Source organism: Anabrus simplex, chromosome 12 (assembly GCF_040414725.1).
Source record: "Anabrus simplex isolate iqAnaSimp1 chromosome 12, ASM4041472v1, whole genome shotgun sequence".
NCBI lineage: Eukaryota > Metazoa > Arthropoda > Insecta > Orthoptera > Tettigoniidae > Anabrus > Anabrus simplex.
In genome coordinates this window covers 61925350-61945301 of record NC_090276.1, presented here as the reverse complement: position 1 = coordinate 61945301, position 19952 = coordinate 61925350, and the positions used below count along the sequence as shown (strand labels likewise).

Genomic DNA, 19952 nt, shown 5'->3' with positions numbered 1-19952 from the left:
TGTACGACCAAAAGATCAATGTACAGTTTTGTTTTTAGCTTGGCAAGACACCGAAAGAAACGCATGCGATGCTGGTACGTGTTTATGAAGATCAAGTATTGTCCATGAAGTGTGTGTTACGACTAGTTCGCCCGTTTTCGAAGGGGCCGGGAAAGTGTTTCTGACAACCTCCGTAGCGGAAGACCGGCGACCGACGTCAGTGACGAAAACATTGAGAAGGTGAGGACATTAATCACGAACGATCGGCGTTTAACTGTGTGCATGATAGCGGATGAACTGCAGAATAACCGTGAATCTGTGCGAGAAATCGTTACCCAGAAGTTAGGGAAGAGGAAACCGTGTTCTTGTCTTGTGGCACATCACTTGACTGACGATCAGAAGCAGGCACGTTTAGAGGCTTTACAGGATTTTGTGGAAACGGCGGATGCGACACCAAATTTCTTGAACTCTATTGTCACTGAGGATGAAACCTGGTGTCTCAGGTACGAGCCTGAAACGAAACGGCAAAGCATGGAATGGCGTTCTCCGGAATCCCCTCGTCGGAAAAAAGGTCAGAGCCGAAAAGTCACGCATCAAACTCGCTTTGAAAGGAAAGAAATTTGACGATATTCCTGACATCCAAGAAATGTGACGAGGCTTTTGAACACCATCCCAAAGGAGGCCTTCTTGCAAAGTCTCCAAGACATGTATCGCCGATCTCAGCAGTGCATAGTTATGGGAGGGGACTATTTCGAAGGACAGTAAGGTCACTGTCGTGCATTGTTCTTCTATGTTGATAGTACAGGACTATTCACCGAACAAGTTGTATTAAGAAACATAGGTCCTACTGTAAGGGGTGTTACACGAATGCAACCCACCTGTTGAGATAGATGGTGAAAATCGATAAACTCTGTGAGATGACAGCTAATAGAAACTTGCAACCTTTATTGCAGTCCAAATAAACTCTAGAAAAACTAAACATATGGTAGTTTTGTTTAAGAAAGGGCAATCAATGTTTTTCTTGCTATTTTACTGTTTTGAATGTAACGCGTGTTACATTATAACTAAGCAAAATTATCGAAATGTTTATCAGGTTAAAGGAGATACTAGTATATAAGGACAAATTAAAAGTAAAATTGTTTGTTTAAATTAGTAAATTAAGCATTAGAGCGCATGAAAAAATTAAAGACTTCTTAAAGATTATTTTTAAACACCTTGTATTTTAGTAGTTGTTCATTATTAACTGCACAATGGAATCATATTTATAATTAGAGATAAATTTAAGACAAAATCTAGCACTAATATTGTTACAAATTCTACTTTTTTTCCATCTTGAAACCTCAAAACTGCATCTAAACTTTATAATTTTAAAAATATGTTCACCACTAGATATGGCCATTTATAACATGTACTGTTCAAATAGATACACATACAACTATTTGTTTATAGTTTACAAAAACGTTCCAAAGTTCCACTTTTCATGGAATCCATGTTTATTTTGATTAATCCAGGACCAAGAGGACCATGTTTACGACTCTGGTAGCTTAGTGGACTGTTCGCTGCGTCAAATATCATTAATATTTATGTTTTATTATGACATAACCTGATGTATACATCTCTTATATCATTCATAGCAAGACATTGCATGGATCAACCCTGGACGATTTGCGTCACGACGTATCAAAATTACTTAAAATTAAATTCGTTTAATTTGTTGTTGTTGTTTGAGTCGTCAGTCCATAGACTGGTTTTGATGCAAATCTCCATTGCACTCTAACTTGTGCTAAACTTTTCATTTCCACGTAACTACTGCATTCTCAATCTGCTTGTCATATTCATACTTTGGTCTTCCCTTGCTGTTATTGCCACCTACACTTCCCTCTAAAACCAACTGAACAAGTCCCGGGTGTGTCCTATTATTCTATCTCTTCTTCTCGTCAAATTTCTCCAAATCGATCTCCTCTCACCAATTCCATTCAGTATCTCTTCATTCGTGATTCGATCTTCCCATCTCATCTTTAGCCTCTATTCTTTCTGAATTAGTTATCGTCCATGTTTCCTTTCTATACAATGCCACGCTCCGGACGAAAGTCTTCAGAAAGTTTTTCTACTTTCTATATCAATATTCGAGGTGAGCAAATTTCTTTTCTTAAGAAAGACCTTCCTTGCTTGTGGTAGTCTGCATTTTATGTCCTCCTTACTTCTGCCCATTGTTAGTTTTATTTTACTGCCCAAGTAGCTATATTCACCTATTTCTACTAAGACTTCATTTCCTAGTCTAACATTTCCTGGATCACCTGACTTTGTTCGACTCCACTCCATTAATTTTGCTCCGGATTGATTTAATTTCATCTTGTACTCCTTCCCAAAGAATGTATTTATACCATTCAGGAATTTCTCCAGATCTTCTGCAGCCACAGATCAAATAACAATATAATTGACAAATCTCAGTTTTGATTTCCTCTCCTTGGATTGTGATTCCTTTTCCAAATTCCTCTTTAACTTCCTTTGCCACCTGTTCTTTATAAACACTGAAAAGGAGAAGGAGCAGCCTGCAGCCTTGCCTCACTCTTTCTGGATTGTTTCTAATTTTCCTAATTCTTCGATTCTGCAGATTGATTTTTGTATAGATTGTGGGCTAGCTACTGAAGGGTAAAGTGCCATTTTCCGCACGCTTTTGAGTCAGGAAAGAAGTGAAATTCGTCGGTCTATGGAACAAAGTTGTTTATTTAAATTATTTTTATACTGCAAGAAGCTGAGCTCTGGAAGTAACTGCAATATTGTAAAAGTTCTACTTTCCGCATTATTTTGACGTATGTAAATATTAAGACACGGCATTACTTAGGGTTGTCATGTCATGGATTTCACGGACAATCTGCGATTTTATCGAGGAAAGAATAATCTCCGCGCCGAAAAGACAGACGTCTATGATGCTTTATTGCAGTTATTTCGAAGTTTTGGAGGTCAACTTCAGGAAGTTCAAAATTTTTTCCACATATCTAAGGGCTCTCGTCCATTGGAAGTGGAAACCTACGAAACGCTGCGATGACGAATTCGTACGAACACGCACGAACACGGCCGAACGATCTAAACCGCTGAATTCAAGTGGGACAGCGTCCATTGGAACCGGCGTTATTCGTCTGTGAACGCACGTATACCTGAGGACTGCGAACTATACAGATTGGTTTGGACTTTTCGGCCGAAGAGTTGCGTTTTATCATCAGTGCTGAAAAGTTGATACTTGTGGTAAGAGATGGGAGGTATTTGTGAGACCAGCGACAGTGTAATTACCACATGCGGGATGTGCAGAAATTGTGTCTTTACAACACAACTTCAAAGTGTGATTTTCATTAAAAAGACCCCAGCAATTTTCCCGTCTGATCCCTTCACACCTACATCTGATTAATTTTTTATAAAATATGTTTTATATTTATAGTGCATCATTGTTTTGGGTGTTGGAATTATAGAAAATACAAATTAAGTTTCTCATTTCAGATATATGTTATCATCCTGTGACTTGACAATGAAACTTCACACATTCTCCCGAGTGCTATGGCCGCTCTGCCAGGCTTTATCGCACTGGCGAGAGAGAATAATTTCCGGTAATTCTATTACGTCTCGCTGTTACACAGCATAATCAGTCTGCAATGATATTGAATATTCTCTGGAATAAGGGATGCCTGTTGGGAATTAGGACAGGAATGTTAAAATTGGAAGAGCATTGCTTACCTCAAAGTCACAGTTAGACGTTTTTCAGGTGAATCAGTTTCGCGAAAGTTAATTGATATTGTACTTTGTGTAATATGTATCGAAATATTTAATATTTCATGCGAAAATAACCGAAGTACTGCCTCTCGTCCTTTTCCAGATCAGCCCACGTACGTAAAAACTCATCAAACGTTTGTCTTTTCGATAAAATATAATGTAACCACTCCCATCTCCTCTTCTGAGCTCTTGTCGCAAGAAGAGGCGTACCTAATGCATAAAGATCACACAAATCTTCAGGAAGCGCCATTACTTCACGCATATATAACACAACCAAAGAACGATAGCGTACGCACGATTTCGTACGAACTGACTTCGCACAGATTGGTCCGAAATCGCAGTTCGCAGGTTTCCGTTTCCAATGGAGGAGAAGCCTAAAAGTCGCCATGAACAAAATGTATCTCTTTCATCATGAAGGTGTATGTTACCATTTGCCATCACTGCATTGATATTTGAGCCATCTTTAGTGACATACGATAGTCTATATACTGCCCTCATTTTTTGCAAGAGATTGTGTCCTTTCTGTCAGGAGCTTCAGGAGCTTCACAGTTCCTTTGTTTGCACGCATGAATGTATTTTGCACTCATTCTTGTTCTTAAGAGCCGTCTTCATGCGGAGGTTGGCGATCTAAGTAGCCAGCTCTGATCTTGACAATGCAAGATGAAAAGCTGCTTCTGATGTAGGCTACATCTGTGCGATCTTCGAATGTCCTTTAGCCATAAATTACTCCGTCTACCAATGGACCGTTTCCCTTGTATCTTTCCTTCAATAATTAGCTATAATAATAGATACCGCTCTCCCCTCATAAAATGCCCCAAGTATTGTGTTTTCCTTTGTTTTATAATAAGTAACAGTTCTTTTTGCTTTTTCGTCCGATGAAGGATTCATTTTTCACACTTTTTGTCGTTCACTGTATCATCGCCGAACTCCGCAGTGCTCATATGGAGTGAGGGCATATGACGCTGTTGATGGCCTGTCGGATGGCGACGTTAAGCCTCGAGCAGGAGCCTTCAGTAACAAGAAACAGCTTCTGACAAGCAGGAACATTAACATTAAAATTAGGAAAGAAATTGCCAAAATGCTTGTGTGGAGTGTTTTGTTGTATGGTTGCGAAACATGGGTCTTAGCAAAACAGGATATAAAACGCCTGGAAGCAATAGAAATGTGGATATGGAGGAGGATGCTGAAAATTAGTTGGACAAAGAAAAAGTCAAACAATAGGGTCCTTAAGGAAAAAGACGAAACAGGCAATTGATCAACACTGTAGAAAAGAGGAAAATCAAAATCCTAGGCCACACACCTCGACATAACACATTCCTGATGACTAGGGCCCGGATGTTTATGCAGTAATGGGTTAGAATGCAAACTTACTGAAGCGAGAGACAGGTAAAGTCTACCTGCGCGACGGTAATGCTATGAGGTTTGCATAAACATTAGGGGTTCACCCCATTAGAACCCCTAATCTGCGTTGGAGCGAGGTGAAGCAAATTATAAAAAATTGTAACACGTACCATATCCTAATGTTTATGCAAACCTCATAGCATTACCGTCGCCCAGGTACACTTTACATGTCACTCGCTTCAGTAAGTTTGCATTCTAACCTATTACTGCATAAACATCTGGGTCCTACGTAATTACTCTTGTAATTCTGTTTAATAAAATCATTCTCACTTACAATATGACGGTATATTTCTACAATCATTCATGTGTTACGCTACAAGAACCGAAACTTGGAATTATACGTACATTGTCCTTGATGCAAAATGATTTACCTGTGTCTTTCCACATGATTCAGTCGCTTCACCCCATTAGAACCCCTAATGTTTATGCAAACCTCATAGCATTACCGTCGCGCAGGTAGACTTTACATGTCACTCGCTTCAGTAAGTTTGCATTCTAACCTATTACTGCATATACATCCGGGCCCTACTGATGACTATGCTGGAAGAAAAAGTTCTGGATAAGAAGGGAAGAGGAAGGCCGAGGAAGAAGTATCTGGATTCCGTGATAGACAGGCTGAATTTGAACAAATATGTTGACCTGAAAGGCCCAGCAGAGGAGAGACAAATGTGGTTGCAGCAACATGGCCTTGCCTTTAGGATATGAATGAATGAACGAATGAATGAGCCAAACATGTCCTCGGACACTTCCGGCCACTAAAAGGCATACAATAAATAAAAGTAAATAGCATTCCATTGCCACAATTTTTATATCTGTATACGAAATATATTGATAGGAAATTCTTCTTTTTCTTCCTCTTCTTCTTTTGATATAAAATGTCTTACAGCTAGGAGTCATCGGAAAATGTGTGTACTGAAATAACACGATGTTACCTAGCAACAGTACCTTGAGAGATGGTGGTGGTGATGGTGGTGATGGTGGTGATGATTGTTGTCTTAAGAGGAAATACAACTGGGCAAACATCATCTATTAACACCAATCAGAAGGAAAACGTGGAAGCGGTCCGGCACTTCGAAAAACGAAAACATGGGCCAAAGAAAGACAGGGGCCACGTACGGCGTGAAAGTGACCCTCGCAACCTAATAGCGCCGCGATGGGAAATGAACAAGAGTAAACCAAGGGAGGTAAGATAGGATATACACTGACTGACAGAGCAAATGTAACACCAAGAAGGAGTGGTTCGAAAGGGATGAAAGTTGGGGAAAAAACAGAGACGGCACGGACGAATAATTGATGTTTATTTCAAACCGATATGCAGGTTACACAATGCGCACGGCATCGACTCAGTAGGATGTAGGACCACCGCGAGCGGCGATGCACGCAGAAACACGTCGAGGTACAGAGTCAATAAGAGTGCGGATGGTGTTCTGAGGGATGGTTCTCCATTCTCTGTCAACCATTTGCCACAGTTGGTCGTCCGTACGAGGCTGGGGCAGAGTTTGCAAACGGCGTCCAATGAGATCCCACACGTGTTCGATTGGTGAGAGATCCTGAGAGTACGCTGTACACCTCGTAGAGCCTGTTGGGAGATGCGAGCAGTGTGTGGGCGGGCATTATCCTGCTGAAACAGAGCATTGGGCAGCCCCTGAAGGTACGGGAGTGCCACCGGCCGCAGCACATGCTGCACGTAGGGGTGGGCATTTAACGTGCCTTGAATACGCACTAGAGGTGACGTGGAATCATATGTAATAGCGCCCCAAACCATGATGCCGCGTTGTCTAGCGGTAGGGCGCTCCACAGTTACTGCCGGATTTGACCTTTCTCCACGCCGACGCCACACTCGTCTGCGGTGACTATCACTGACAGAACAGAAGCGTGACTCATCGGAGAACACGACGTTCCGCCATTCCCTCATCCAAGTCGCTCTAGCCCGGCACCATGCCAGGCGTGCACGTCTATGCTGTGGAGTCAATGGTAGTCTTCTGAGCGGACGCCGGGAGTGCAGGCCTCCTTCAACCAATCGACGGGAAATTGTTCTGGTCGATATTGGAACAGCCAGGGTGTCTTGCACATGCTGAAAAATGGCGGTTGACGTGGCGTGCGGGGCTGCCACCGCTTGGCGGCGGATGCGCCGATCCTCGCGTGCTGACGTCACTCGGGCTGCGCCTGGACCCCTCGCACGTGCCACATGTCCCTGCGCCAACCATCTTCGCCACAGGCGCTGCACCGTGGACACATCCCTATGGGTATCGGCTGCGATTTGACGAAGCGACCAACCTGCCCTTCTCAGCCCGATCACCATACCCCTCGTAAAGTCGTCTGTCTGCTGGAAATGCCTCCGTTGACGGCGGCCTGGCATTCTTAGCTATACACGTGTCCTGTGGCACACGACAACACGTTCTACAATGACTGTCGGCTGAGAAATCACGGCACGAAGTGGGCCATTCGCCAACGCCGTGTCCCATTTATCGTTCGCTACGTGCGCAGCACAGCGGCGCATTTCACATCATGAGCATACCTCAGTGACGTCAGTCTACCCTGCAATTGGCATAAAGTTCTGACCACTCCTTCTTGGTGTTGCATTAGCTCTGTCAGTCAGTGTATATGAAAGTGAGGAGCCGCCAGGCTGAGTGGCAGGTTCGATCCTGGCTCAGTGCGGTGCTCAAATACGTCAGCCTCGTGTTGCTACATTTACTAGCACGTAAAAGATCTTCTGCACAACCAAATTCAGGCACCTCGGCGTCTCCGAAAACCGTAATTACTATCATTATTATTATTATTATTATTATTATTATTATTATTATTATTATTATTATTATTATTATTATTATTGAAAGTGAGGGGCCTGGCACAAGTAAGTGGAAGTTAAGGACCCTGTGGTCGCTAACCCACGCTTCCAAGTTGAGAGTCTCTGGGGCTCCTTTTCGTCGCCTCTTACCATAGACGCGGGATACCGTAGGTGTTATTCTACTGTCCTCACCCACAGGGAGACAGTTATCTACCTTGAGAGCTGCACAGGCCGCAGATCTCTCATGGCCATCTTTCAATACTTCACATCACAGCCTGCACGGTTGCTAGGTAATCGCGTCACACTGAAAGACATGTTTATGATCATTTGATTTTCTTCTTCCTTGTCAAGTAACTGGGTTGGGCACTATATGTGATTTAAGCATTTTTACGACCGGTTGCCCTTCCTGACCTTATATCGACGACGAGCTAGAGGAATTAACGAGAGCCGGTTAAAACACCCTATCCGGCTCGAAATCGAATCCTAAGCCTTCTAAACCGAAGGCTACTGGGCTGACCATTCAGCCGAGGAGTTTGAGAGAAAATTATCGATACATACTGGCGATAATGGATACGGTAACATATGTAAAGTATTGTACCAGATCATCTGTAGGTATGAGTTTGAGGACTTAATGCCGGTATCGACAGCAAAAACACGCCTGAATGGAATCGCTGACCTTGTGTTCACGGTGGTGTAACGTTGTGGACATTTTTACGCAATTTCTCTTCCGGTCGTGTGTGCAAGGTCGTTTGTGTTAGCGTGAAATACAGTGTAGAGCTGGTCAGGCCGAGGTTTATCTCCCTTAATTACGAGAAACACATTTGTTTTTTTTTTACTTAGCTAATGACTTTTAGTGCCGGGACATGTTCGGTTCGATAGGTGTATTTTACACCTTCCGCGGTTTCCTATGTTCTGCAAAATGCTGTTGCAGGATCTTAAGGCCAGGCCAGAACCTGTACTGTCTCAACCCGATCAGTTTCCCACCCTTGTGTGTTAGAGCGACGTGAAACCACCAGAAAAAACTGTGGTTACGTGAATGATTGTGATCCATGAAATATCACTGTAATATTTATCACAAATTGAAGATAATTGCTTTTACTCAAATAAAGTCTCAAATCAGAGGTTGATTAAGAAATATTTTATTTTCAGTACTTTATTTCCTTACAACTTATATTTCTGCTATGTCGCAGCGTAAGTGTTTTGTTTGTCTAACACTGTCGTGTGTGATGTCTTTGCCCACTGAAGATCTTTGGTGTTTTATTGATTTTTCTCATTCGATGTAATTTAAAGGATTGTCACTTCATTTACCCGAACTGATTCATTAAACGATTTATTGGTCCAGGGATCATGCTATTTTTCTTTCAACAAAATACCCGCGCTGGACATATGGACAGAGATAATGAGAATTCACAGACACAGCACTCCCATTCATCGGTGCCAGCCCTGGATCTCAAGAAAGAAACAAAAGACGGAGCGAGCAGCGGAATGCAACATAATGGAGTCCGGTTTACAGCCCGTAACTACGTATACATATTTCTCGCTAGCAACGACGGTTTTTCTTAATCAACCTCCGATTTGAGACTTTATTTGGGTAAAATCAATGATTATCTCCCATTTCTGTTAAATATTACAGTGATATTTCGTGGATCACAATCATTCACATAAGCAAAAACTGTATTTGGTCCCCATGGACGGCCTGGGCTTCTGAATGTGAGATAATACTGAGGTTATTTTAATCCTGACAGATACATAACACACCGGCTGGGAAAATTAAACGGGCCCGGGAAATATTTACAATAGGGCCCTCGTTAATGAACATCGCAGAAGTTGCTGGAAATGGCCTCATCTGAAGAAATGAAAAACTGAGGATCCGAAAGTTCTGACTCCACTTCACTCAGAAATCACCGGCAAAACTCAACATGCGAAGGTTCGTCTCGACACTTTAAGGGGACTTCTACGTGAACATGATAGAAAATTCTCCAATACTTGCTTATATTCGTGGTACTCCTGGTACTGAAGTTTAGGATGCACAAGGTTATATTTATTATGATAATTTCTGTACAACTTTAGAAGTATTTTCTTCTTCTTCTTTTTTTCCTACCGCTTATCCCACAAGTGTGGGGTCGCGAGTGCGAACTGTGTCGCACATGTGTATTTGGCCCTGTTTTACGGCCGGATGCCCTTCTTGACGCCAACCCTATATGGGGGAATGTAATCACTATTGCGTGTTTCTGTGGTGGTTAGTAGTGCAGTGTGTTGTGTGAGTATGAAGAGGAGAGTGTTGGGACGTACACAAACACCCAGTCCCCAAGCCAGAAGAATTAATTAGAAGCGAACTTTAGAAGTATTATAACCCCCCCCCCCAAAGTTGTGCTTTCCCAATATTACTTTTGTTATAAATTTCTAATGAGCTTTTGTAACCTTGAATGAATGTTGTCACTCCATAGGTTGGTACATGTATCTCAGAGACTATCTGAAGTTTTGTACAAAACTCTTAGGCAGATATACACTGACTGACAGAGCAAATGCAACACCAAGAAGGAGTGGTCAGAACTTTATGCCAATTGCAGGGTAGACTGATGTCACTGAGGTATGCTCATGATGTGAAATGCGCCGCTGTGCTGCGCACGTAGCGAACGATAAATGGGACACGGCGTTGGCGAATGGGCCCACTTCGTACCGTGATTTCTCAGCCGACAGTCATTGTAGAACGTGTTGTCGTGTGCCACAGGACACGTGTATAGCTAAGAATGCCAGGCCGCCGTCAACGGAGGCATTTCCAGCAGACAGACGACTTTACGAGGGGTATGGTAATCGGGCTGAGAAGGGCAGGTTGGTCGCTTCGTCAAATCGCAGCCGATACCCATAGGGATGTGTCCACGGTGCAGCGCCTGTGGCGAAGATGGTTGGCGCAGGGACATGTGGCACGTGCGAGAGGTCCAGGCGCAGCCCGAGTGACGTCAGCACGCGAGGATCGGCGCATCCGCCGCCAAGCGGTGGCAGCCCCGCACGCCACGTCAACCGCCATTCTTCAGCATGTGCAAGACACCCTGGCTGTTCCAATATCGACCAGAACAATTTCCCGTCGATTGGTTGAAGGAGGCCTGCACTCCCGGCGTCCGCTCAGAAGACTACCATTGACTCCACAGCATAGACGTGCACGCCTGGCATGGTGCCGGGCTAGAGCGACTTGGATGAGGAAATGGCGGAACGTCGTGTTCTCCGATGAGTCACGCTTCTGTTCTGTCAGTGATAGTCACCGCAGACGAGTGTGGCGTCGGCGTGGAGAAAGGTCAAATCCGGGAGTAACTGTGGAGCGCCCTACCGCTAGACAACGCGGCATCATGGTTTGGGGCGCTATTGCGTATGATTCCACGTCACCTCTAGTGCGTATTCAAGGCACGTTAAATGCCCACCGCTACGTGCAGCATGTGCTGCGGCCGGTGGCACTCCCGTACCTTCAGGGGCTGCCCAATGCTCTGTTTCAGCAGGATAATGCCCGCCCACACACTGCTCGCATCTCCCAACAGGCTCTACGAGGTGTACAGATGCTTCCGTGGCCAGCGTACTCTCAGGATCTCTCACCAATCGAACACGTGTGGGATCTCATTGGACGCCGTTTGCAAACTCTGCCCCAGCCTCGTACGGACGACCAACTGTGGCAAATGGTTGACAGAGAATGGAGAACCATCCCTCAGGACACCATCCGCACTCTTATTGACTCTGTACCTCGACGTGTTTCTGCGTGCATCGCCGCTCGCGGTGGTCCTACATCCTACTGAGTCGATGCCGTGCGCATTGTGTAACCTGCATATCGGTTTGAAATAAACATCAATTATTCGTCCGTGCCGTCTCTGTTTTTTCCCCAACTTTCATCCCTTTCGAACCACTCCTTCTTGGTGTTGCATTTGCTCTGTCAGTCAGTGTATTAATGTAGACCGTTGTTAGGGTTCTAGGTGCAATACTTCCCATATTTAGTTAGGAATAACTACTGAAAGTTTTCAATACATTTTGTTTGCAAATATAAAAATTCACAATGTAAAATTCTCACACACTAGAAACGCAATAATAGTCTACTTTGAAGATCAGATTATGGTAAACATTTATGAAAAATATATTTCAGTAAAGTTGCCGGGGGTTTTCCGTTGTTTCCCATTTTCACACCAGGCAAATGCTGGGGCTGTACCTTAATTAAGGCCACGGCCGCTTCCTTCCAACTCCTAGGCCTTTCCTATCCCATCGTCGCCATAAGACCTATCTGTGTCGGTGCGACGTAAAGCCCATAGCAAAAAAAATAGCTTCCTTCCAACTCCTAGCCCTTTCCCGTCCCATCGTCGCCATAAGACCTATCTGTGTCGGTGCGACGAAAAGCAACTAGCAAAAAAAAAAAAAAAGTTGCTGGTACCGGGCGAGTTGGCCGTGCCGTTAGGGGCGGGCAGCTTTGAGCTTGCATCCGGGAGATAGTGGGTTCGAGCCCCACTGCGGCAGCCCTGAAGATGATTTCCCGTTGTTTCCCGTTTTCACACCAGGCAAATGCTGGGGCTGTACGTTAATTAAGGTCATGGCAGCTTCCTTCCCATTCGTAACCCTTTCCTATCCCATCTTCGCCGTAAGACCTACCTGTGTCGGTGCGACGTAAAGCAAATAGCAATAAAAAAGTTGCTGTTTTTTTAGATACATTAAGTGACACAGTTTGTTAAAGGTTACAAAAGCTCATTAACATTATATACCACCAGTAGTTTTTGGAAAATCACAACTTTCATGGTTTTAAAATACTTCTAAAGGTATAGTGAAATTATCATAATAATTACAATCGTGCGCATTCTAAACTTCAGTAGCAAGAGTACCATGTATTTCATGTTCACGTACGAGTCTCCTTACCGCACGCACAGCAGTAAATTTGTAAGGATACAGATGCAGGTCCTTTTTTTAATGTTTCGATGCGACGATCTGTTAATTCCCACTTGCACAGATAAACGGTGTTGAGATTTCGTTCCAGGCTTTCCTTCACTCGAGGAATGTTTTCAGGTGTTCGAATTCTTTTTTGGACAATTGCGGTTTATATTTGCTACAGAGCCCGTTTCGCGCCATTTTGCCACTAAGGTTTGCATTGCAGACTTTGCTGGAGGTTTTGCCGAAACACTTCCCAGTCTTAAACGGTTGCGTACAGGTTTTTCCACGAATCGTGCTTCGCATGACACTGGACAATGAACATGCGCTGCTTTATCGTGAGCACCATTTTGTGTTGCACTCAACTGGTCCTCGCACTCACTCACACGTAATGATACAGCGACATACTCGAGACAGAGCATGCAGGAATTGCGCATGCGTCGACATGTGACAGCAAGTGATTGGTGCATCGAAATCACAGTTCCGAGCATTTTCTGTGATGGACAGTTCACCTGTTCGTTAACAAGGGTCTGTTCCACGTCCGCGCCAGGCTTATTTCGTCCACCCTGTGTAACGTTCAAAGATCATCATCTTCTTGTCCCGCAATGGAGCAAGCCAATCTCCACTTGGTTCTGTTAAGAGCGCATGCCTTCTTGAAGGCGATCAAGTCAGCGTTTCTTGATCTGACTACGTGCCATATTTATAGATGGTGTGATGCGAAGTGCCGTCTGTACAATAGACAAACCTTCTCTCCGCCATACCGCCGAAGTCGAGTCTCACACATCTTGTCTACGATCGGGGCAACTCCCATGATTTTCCGGTTGGTGACATGATGTAGCCGTCAGGTATTTCTGCCGCACCCTGGTTATGTTGAATAGTAATGTGTATCCTTATCTGCTTATAAAATAAAGTTATCTTATTTTTGAAGCGCTTTTATACTTACGTTGAGGAGAAGGTCTCCAAGGGACTGGCGTCCGGTATATCCTTCTCAGTTCCGTTCATATCCAATGGTGATTTCTTCATATCCTGAAAAAAAGACAACATCAAAATAAGAACAGAGTAAACACTCAATATTTACTGTAATTCTGTTATTATTATTATTATTATTATTATCATCCCGTTTTTCCCACACCTTTGGGGTCACAGAATTTGGCCCTGTTTTACTGTCGGATGCCCTTCCTGCTGGCTAGTTGCTTTACGTCGCACCGACTCAGATAGGTCTTATGGCGACGATGGGACAGGGAAGGGCTAGGAAGTGGAAGGAAGCGGCCGTGGCCTTAATTAAGGTACAGCCCCAGCATTTGCCTGGTGTGAAAATGGGAAACCACGGAAAACCATCTTCAGGGCTGCCGACAGTGGGGTTCGAACCTACTATCTCCCGAATACTGGATACTGGCCGCACTTAAGCGACTGCAGCTATCGAGCTCGGTAATGCCCTTCCTGGCGCCAACCCTATGTTGAGGGATGTAATTACTATTGAGTGTTTCTGTGGTGGATTGAAATTCCGAACCCGGCGCTCGCGGAACAGAAGGTGATTTCGCTGGCCATTCTGCCAAAAAGTGTGAATGAATTATTCAGTTTAGTACTTCGTGAAAATGTGTTTTAAAATCAGTAGCGCCCCCTGCCCCAAAATATTTTTAGAGAAATCATTCTATTTTTATTCCATTTCAGCCGGTTGACTCTAGGAAATATTAAAACAAGGCATTTTTACAAGGCCTGTTGTTTTATCAGCTAATTCTCTCCTGTATTTTCTTTAATTATTAACAAAATTATTAGTGGGAATACGCACAAAATATCGTTCGTCGCAGCTAACGGATTTGTATAGCACCGCAGCAAGTAGTGGAGACTTTGCTTGTGCTGTTTGGAAGGGTAGCAGGGGTATATATTTTTTTTTCCAGGGTCAAGGATACTGAGGTATGATTCATCCGCTTGCCGCGCGCATTCATCAGTCTGGCAGTCTCCTAAGTATTTGTTAGTTTCTAAGCGTGTAATCAAATATGATGTTTAATTCTATAATCTCGCCGTACTTCTATTTAATTGTAATACATATGTAATATTGTTCCTTTGGTGTAAGTTTTATTGAATTAAAATCTCAAAAATCTATTATTACCGCACTGAAGTTTGAGGACTGTCAACCTTTATATCTCTGTCGAAATTCGCTCAAAAAGCATCAAACACTTACAATTTTGTAGCTTATTTCTTCTGTTTTGATGTATGTACTCCCCCCCAAACACACACACACTCATAATTCCCAGTCGCCGCTACTGTTTAAAATAAATCAAATATTCGCTCCGTTTAGGGGCTTCTTGTTATATCGTTGCAGGTATGAGGAAGGTGAAGACACTGTAAATCTGATGTGCTCATTGTTTAAAGACCCAAACATGTAGGTGAGAGGTGCTCACGTCCCGCACTGTAAGTGGGCGGACTGCGAGGCGTTGAGCGCAGCGTATGCTATTCGACCACAGTGACGTTGTGGCTACGTCACATGCCGTGAAGGTTGGCCGAAGTTCTCCCAGTCACTCTCGATCACCAAGTTTGAAATAGAGACCGTAAATAATGAAAGAAAGAGGGCAGAAATCTACTGTCATTTTCACTGTACGTTGTAAGACATAAGTTATCTATGTTCATTACACTTTATGCATTTTGACCGGATACAACAAAGAGATAGGCCTACAACCTCAAATATGTTTATAATGAACTACAATTTTCACTATTAAATTTTAAGAGGTGCTTTAGAAATATTTATAATATAATACGGAGTTAAGATGAATAAGCTGTTTGCTTGAGGTTGTTTGGATTTAAATTATCTGGTAAACTCACCACAATCCAATCATTACATATTATAATTCTCATGTTTTGGTCCGTATTGAAATATACAATGAAGTCAAATAAATATTAAAATTTATTTATTTCACCTGTTCGTCCCTATAATTATATTCAAGATTTAATTTCTTAATTAAAATCTCTATTTATGTATTGAATAGGTGGAATAAATAAATTTTAATATTTATTTGACTACAACCCAATCATGCTTACTGCGAATAATATTATTTATTTATTTATTTATTTATTTATTTATTTATTTATTTATTTATTTATTTATTTATTTATTTATTTATTTATTTATTTATTTATTTATTTATTTATTTATTTATTTATTTAATTATTTATTTATTTGAAGGCAGCTATATTTACATTGTTGTTGTACTTTAATCTTGGATAGTAAATATCCATGTCCTCACTCTTGATGAAACTCACTCTCCCCATTTAGGGACTGACTAGCTATTATCATTTGGTGCCTGTTAAATTTTAAATACTGTTTTCAGAAATTCAGTGAACAGAGAAAAATCACACAACACTACAACACTGTGCAAAGTCAAGCAGTAAACTTGTTCCTTAATGAATAACAGGAATTTTACTTTTAAAAATGGAGATTCTGTCATGTCCATCTAAAGCAGGGCCTCTTAGGGTGCATGCGCGTGGTGCATAAGACGACTTCGCTTGGTTAACCAGAGTGCAGACCCCCCACTCCTCGATTTGGAGCGATAGCGCTTACTCTCTCTTTCATCACGCCTGCCTCCCTCTTCCCCACTTGCCCCGTAGCTCTCCATATCCGAGCTGAGTTGAGCCGAGTTGAGCCGAGCTCAGCCGAGTGTCCTAGAGACGAAGCGTTGGTCGGAGCCAGCCGAGCGGGACCGATGCACAGTGCACGGAGCTCTTGCGCCTCGATTTGCACGCGTGATATTTTGGGCGTTTGAGAGGCCCTGATCCAAGGAATCGTAAATCGTATCGTGTACGCTTAAATCCTGTATCTTTCTAGATTGTAACAAAAGAATTATAACTTGGCAGTTTTCTTTGACTGAATAAATACAAGAAAATAAAACTGACTGTTTATATCGAGCGCAGTATAAATCAATCCGGAATATCTAGAAAAGGTCATTTTTTTTTTTTGCAATTATAGTGCTTTGTTTCAAATACTGCACTCCAATCAGAAATTCGCTGAGTAGTGGAGAACAACTGAACGTCAATGCTCCCTCCCTTCCCTGCAAAGTGTGTCCACTCTCTCGCTTCACTGTGACGTGTGCTTGCTACGTAAGCTGCCCGCATTTACGTCACGCAAGCCCGGCCCGGCGCCCAACTGAGCTCCTCTGATGTAGGTCATTCGCCCCCGGGCTCATGAATTAAATTAAATCTGACGAAGTATTTGAAACCTTTGGTCTATAATTATGTTATTATAATTCCCTATAACGGAGCCCTTTCTAAAATGATGAGCAATATTTATCTGTAATTTTCTGCTGGTAACATCTGAGCAGACTATTGGGAATTACAGAGTGGAATTCAGGCCTCGAGCAGGAGGAGGAAGCATGCTAAATAACTAACAACTTTGATGATTCTCCAGGCCGTGATCCAGGATGTTAATGGTTGATGGGGTGGAAGTTCCTTATGGGGATCACTCTAAGTACCTAGAGAAAGATCTTCATTGCGGTAATCACTAAACGGGATAGAGGGTACAAGTTATGAGGGTATCTGGGGGTTGTACTAAGACTGTACAGGAGAGGGTGTGTGATTATCTGGTAAGACTCCTATTCGAGTATGATTCCAGTGTATGGGAGTCACACCAGGACTACTTGGTATCCGGCCCCGCCTGTCACCCGGCGGCCCCGGGTTCGATTCCCGGCTGGGTCAGGGGTTTTAATTGTAAATGATTAATATCCCTAGCCCGCGGACTGGGTGTTTGTGTCGTCCTTAACGTTCCACATTCAACACTCTACACTTCCTCCATTCCAATTACACGCAGGCTCATATCACATGGTGCAAGTAGGAGCAAAAGATCTCTATAGGTCGACGTCCCGAACAATTAGCATTTTTTTGTGTAAAAAAGGACTACTTGATAAGAGAGCTGGAAAAAAACAAAAAAAATATTATGGGTGATTTTTAACGAAAGCGTAGTGTTACTATTTTTTTTACAATTGGCTTTACGTCGCACCGACACAGATAGGTCTTACGGTGACGAAGGGATAGGAATGGCCTAGGAGTGGGAATGAAGCGGCCGTGGCCTTAATTGAGGTACAGCCCCAGGCATTTGCCTGGTGTGAAAATGGGAAACCACGGAAAACCATCTTCAGGGCTGTCGACAGTGGGGTTCGAACCCACTATCTCCCGGATGCAAGCTCATAGCCGCACGCTCCTAACCGCACAGCCAATTCGCCAGGTACGAACATTTTTAAATTTGGGCTGGGAAGACTTGGGAGTTACGAGACGAACTGCTCGACTAAGCGGTATGGTCCGAGTTGTCAGTGGAGAGAATGACATTAGTAGACCTACAAGCTTCAGTGGAACTTTTAAAGTGATGATAACCGGGCGAGTTGGCCGTGCGCGTAGAGGCGCGCGGCTGTGAGCTTGCATCCGGGAGATAGTAGGTTCGAATCCCACTATCGGCAGCCCTGAAAATGGTTTTTCGTGGTTTCCCATTTTCACACCAGGCAAATGCTGGGGCTGTACCTTAATTAAGGCCACGGCCGCTTCCTTCCAACTCCTAGGCCGTTCCTATCCCATCGTCGCCATAAGACCTATCTGTGTCGGTGCGACGTAAAGCCCCTAGCAAAAAAAAGTGATGAAACATCATAATACGAAGAGAAATTTGCAACTGAAGAGGACAAATTGGTGCAAATATTAATTTATAGATAGGGACCTGCGTTTTTCGCGTTTGCGATAACACCGACTTTAAAAAAAATACTCCCTAATGCTTGGGAAACAGTTACCTATACATAACGCTGTTAACAATTCGAAAATTGGACATTTATTTCGCGAATTAAAACGAAATGAAACAATAACGCTAATAAGTCAACTTAATAAATTTTATATTGATCATTAATAGAAATGTCGATTTAGCATTAGCAGTAAAAGTGAAGTCTATTCGATTCTTTAAAAATGAGAATGATTCAGTGATGACAAAAGGGCACAGGGAACTTCAGGAACATACCAATCAAACTGCGAGATGGAAAAATAAATATTGTGAAAGTTCTGATTAGTTTGCTTGACGGTCATCCTGAGTTTAGTGGCAGAACTCTCCAATCAGTGTGGTAACATTGTGCTAATGTTGACTGTGAACGTTTCTCTTCTTGCTACTCAGGAGTTTTGAGCGACTTGCGTTGCAACAGAAAAGTTCTCCTTTGACAGTTAGAAAAAACATTATGTATTCTTCTTTCATATTATGATTTCTTCAGTGTGTGACTTTAAATAAAACTACATATTGTTCTTCAATAATTTATTTACATGAAAAATTACCTTTAAAATACCAAAATACGATAATAGCATGATTAAAATTAACGCGAAATTTAAAAAACCCGATTTCCACCAAAAAATAAAACGAAAAATGCAGGTCCCTACTTATAGGACAAAGAATAAGGGACTGGAATAATTTATCAAGGGAAAAGTTCGATACATTTCAAAGTTCCCTCAAACTCTTTAAGAAAATGCTAGGGTAAACAACAGATAGGGAATCTGCCATCTGGACGACTCCCCTAAATGCAGATCATTGATTGAGCCTTGGTTTCAAAGCCCATCAAGCTGTCACCCTCATCTGTCATCTGATCATCATTCACATAACCCTACACACAAAAGTCGCGTGAGGTTAATTCTGGACAGCGTGGAGGCCATGATTGAAATTTCTGATCATCATCCCCACCGCGACCGATCCATCAGTTTCTCATTCTCCTGTTTAAGAATTCACGAACATCGTGATGAAAGTGGGGGTGGAGCACCATCCTTTGATAGATGAAGTCCACACTGTCGTCTACAACGGTGGCATGAGCCATAAATCCAGAATGTCCAGATACACGTGTCCTGTAACGGTTTTTGGAGAAGAACACGGGACCGCAAACTTTAAACTTCTCTACTTACCCTAACATTATTAAAAAATAAGAAAACAAACCTCATTCGTCGCGTCTCTACCGTGGTGATCCTTGGGCTACCAAGTGACCCATGCCCATTCCTAAGACCTGCAGATCATGAGGTGACGCGCTGCCATCGTGACGAATTATCTCGGCCATTATTCTTTGCTTTCTAGACAGGGGGCTGTTATCTCATCACCAGATAGGTCAGTACTATCGTGTGTTGTGTACTCTTT

The 19952-nt window shown here is 42.9% G+C and overlaps 1 protein-coding gene across 2 annotated transcripts in view; it reads right to left on the bottom strand.

Annotated features, from left to right (window-relative positions):
* LOC136884055 (proton-coupled amino acid transporter-like protein CG1139) overlaps positions 1–19952 on the bottom strand; it is a 224130-nt gene that overhangs the window by 106893 nt on the left and 97285 nt on the right. For both annotated transcript variants that reach the window (XM_067156079.2, XM_067156078.2), the window contains exon 2: positions 13767–13849. In XM_067156079.2, coding sequence (XP_067012180.2) covers positions 13767–13846 — 80 coding nt within the window. In that variant the 5' untranslated portion in view covers positions 13847–13849. The remainder of the gene's footprint in view (positions 1–13766; positions 13850–19952) is intronic.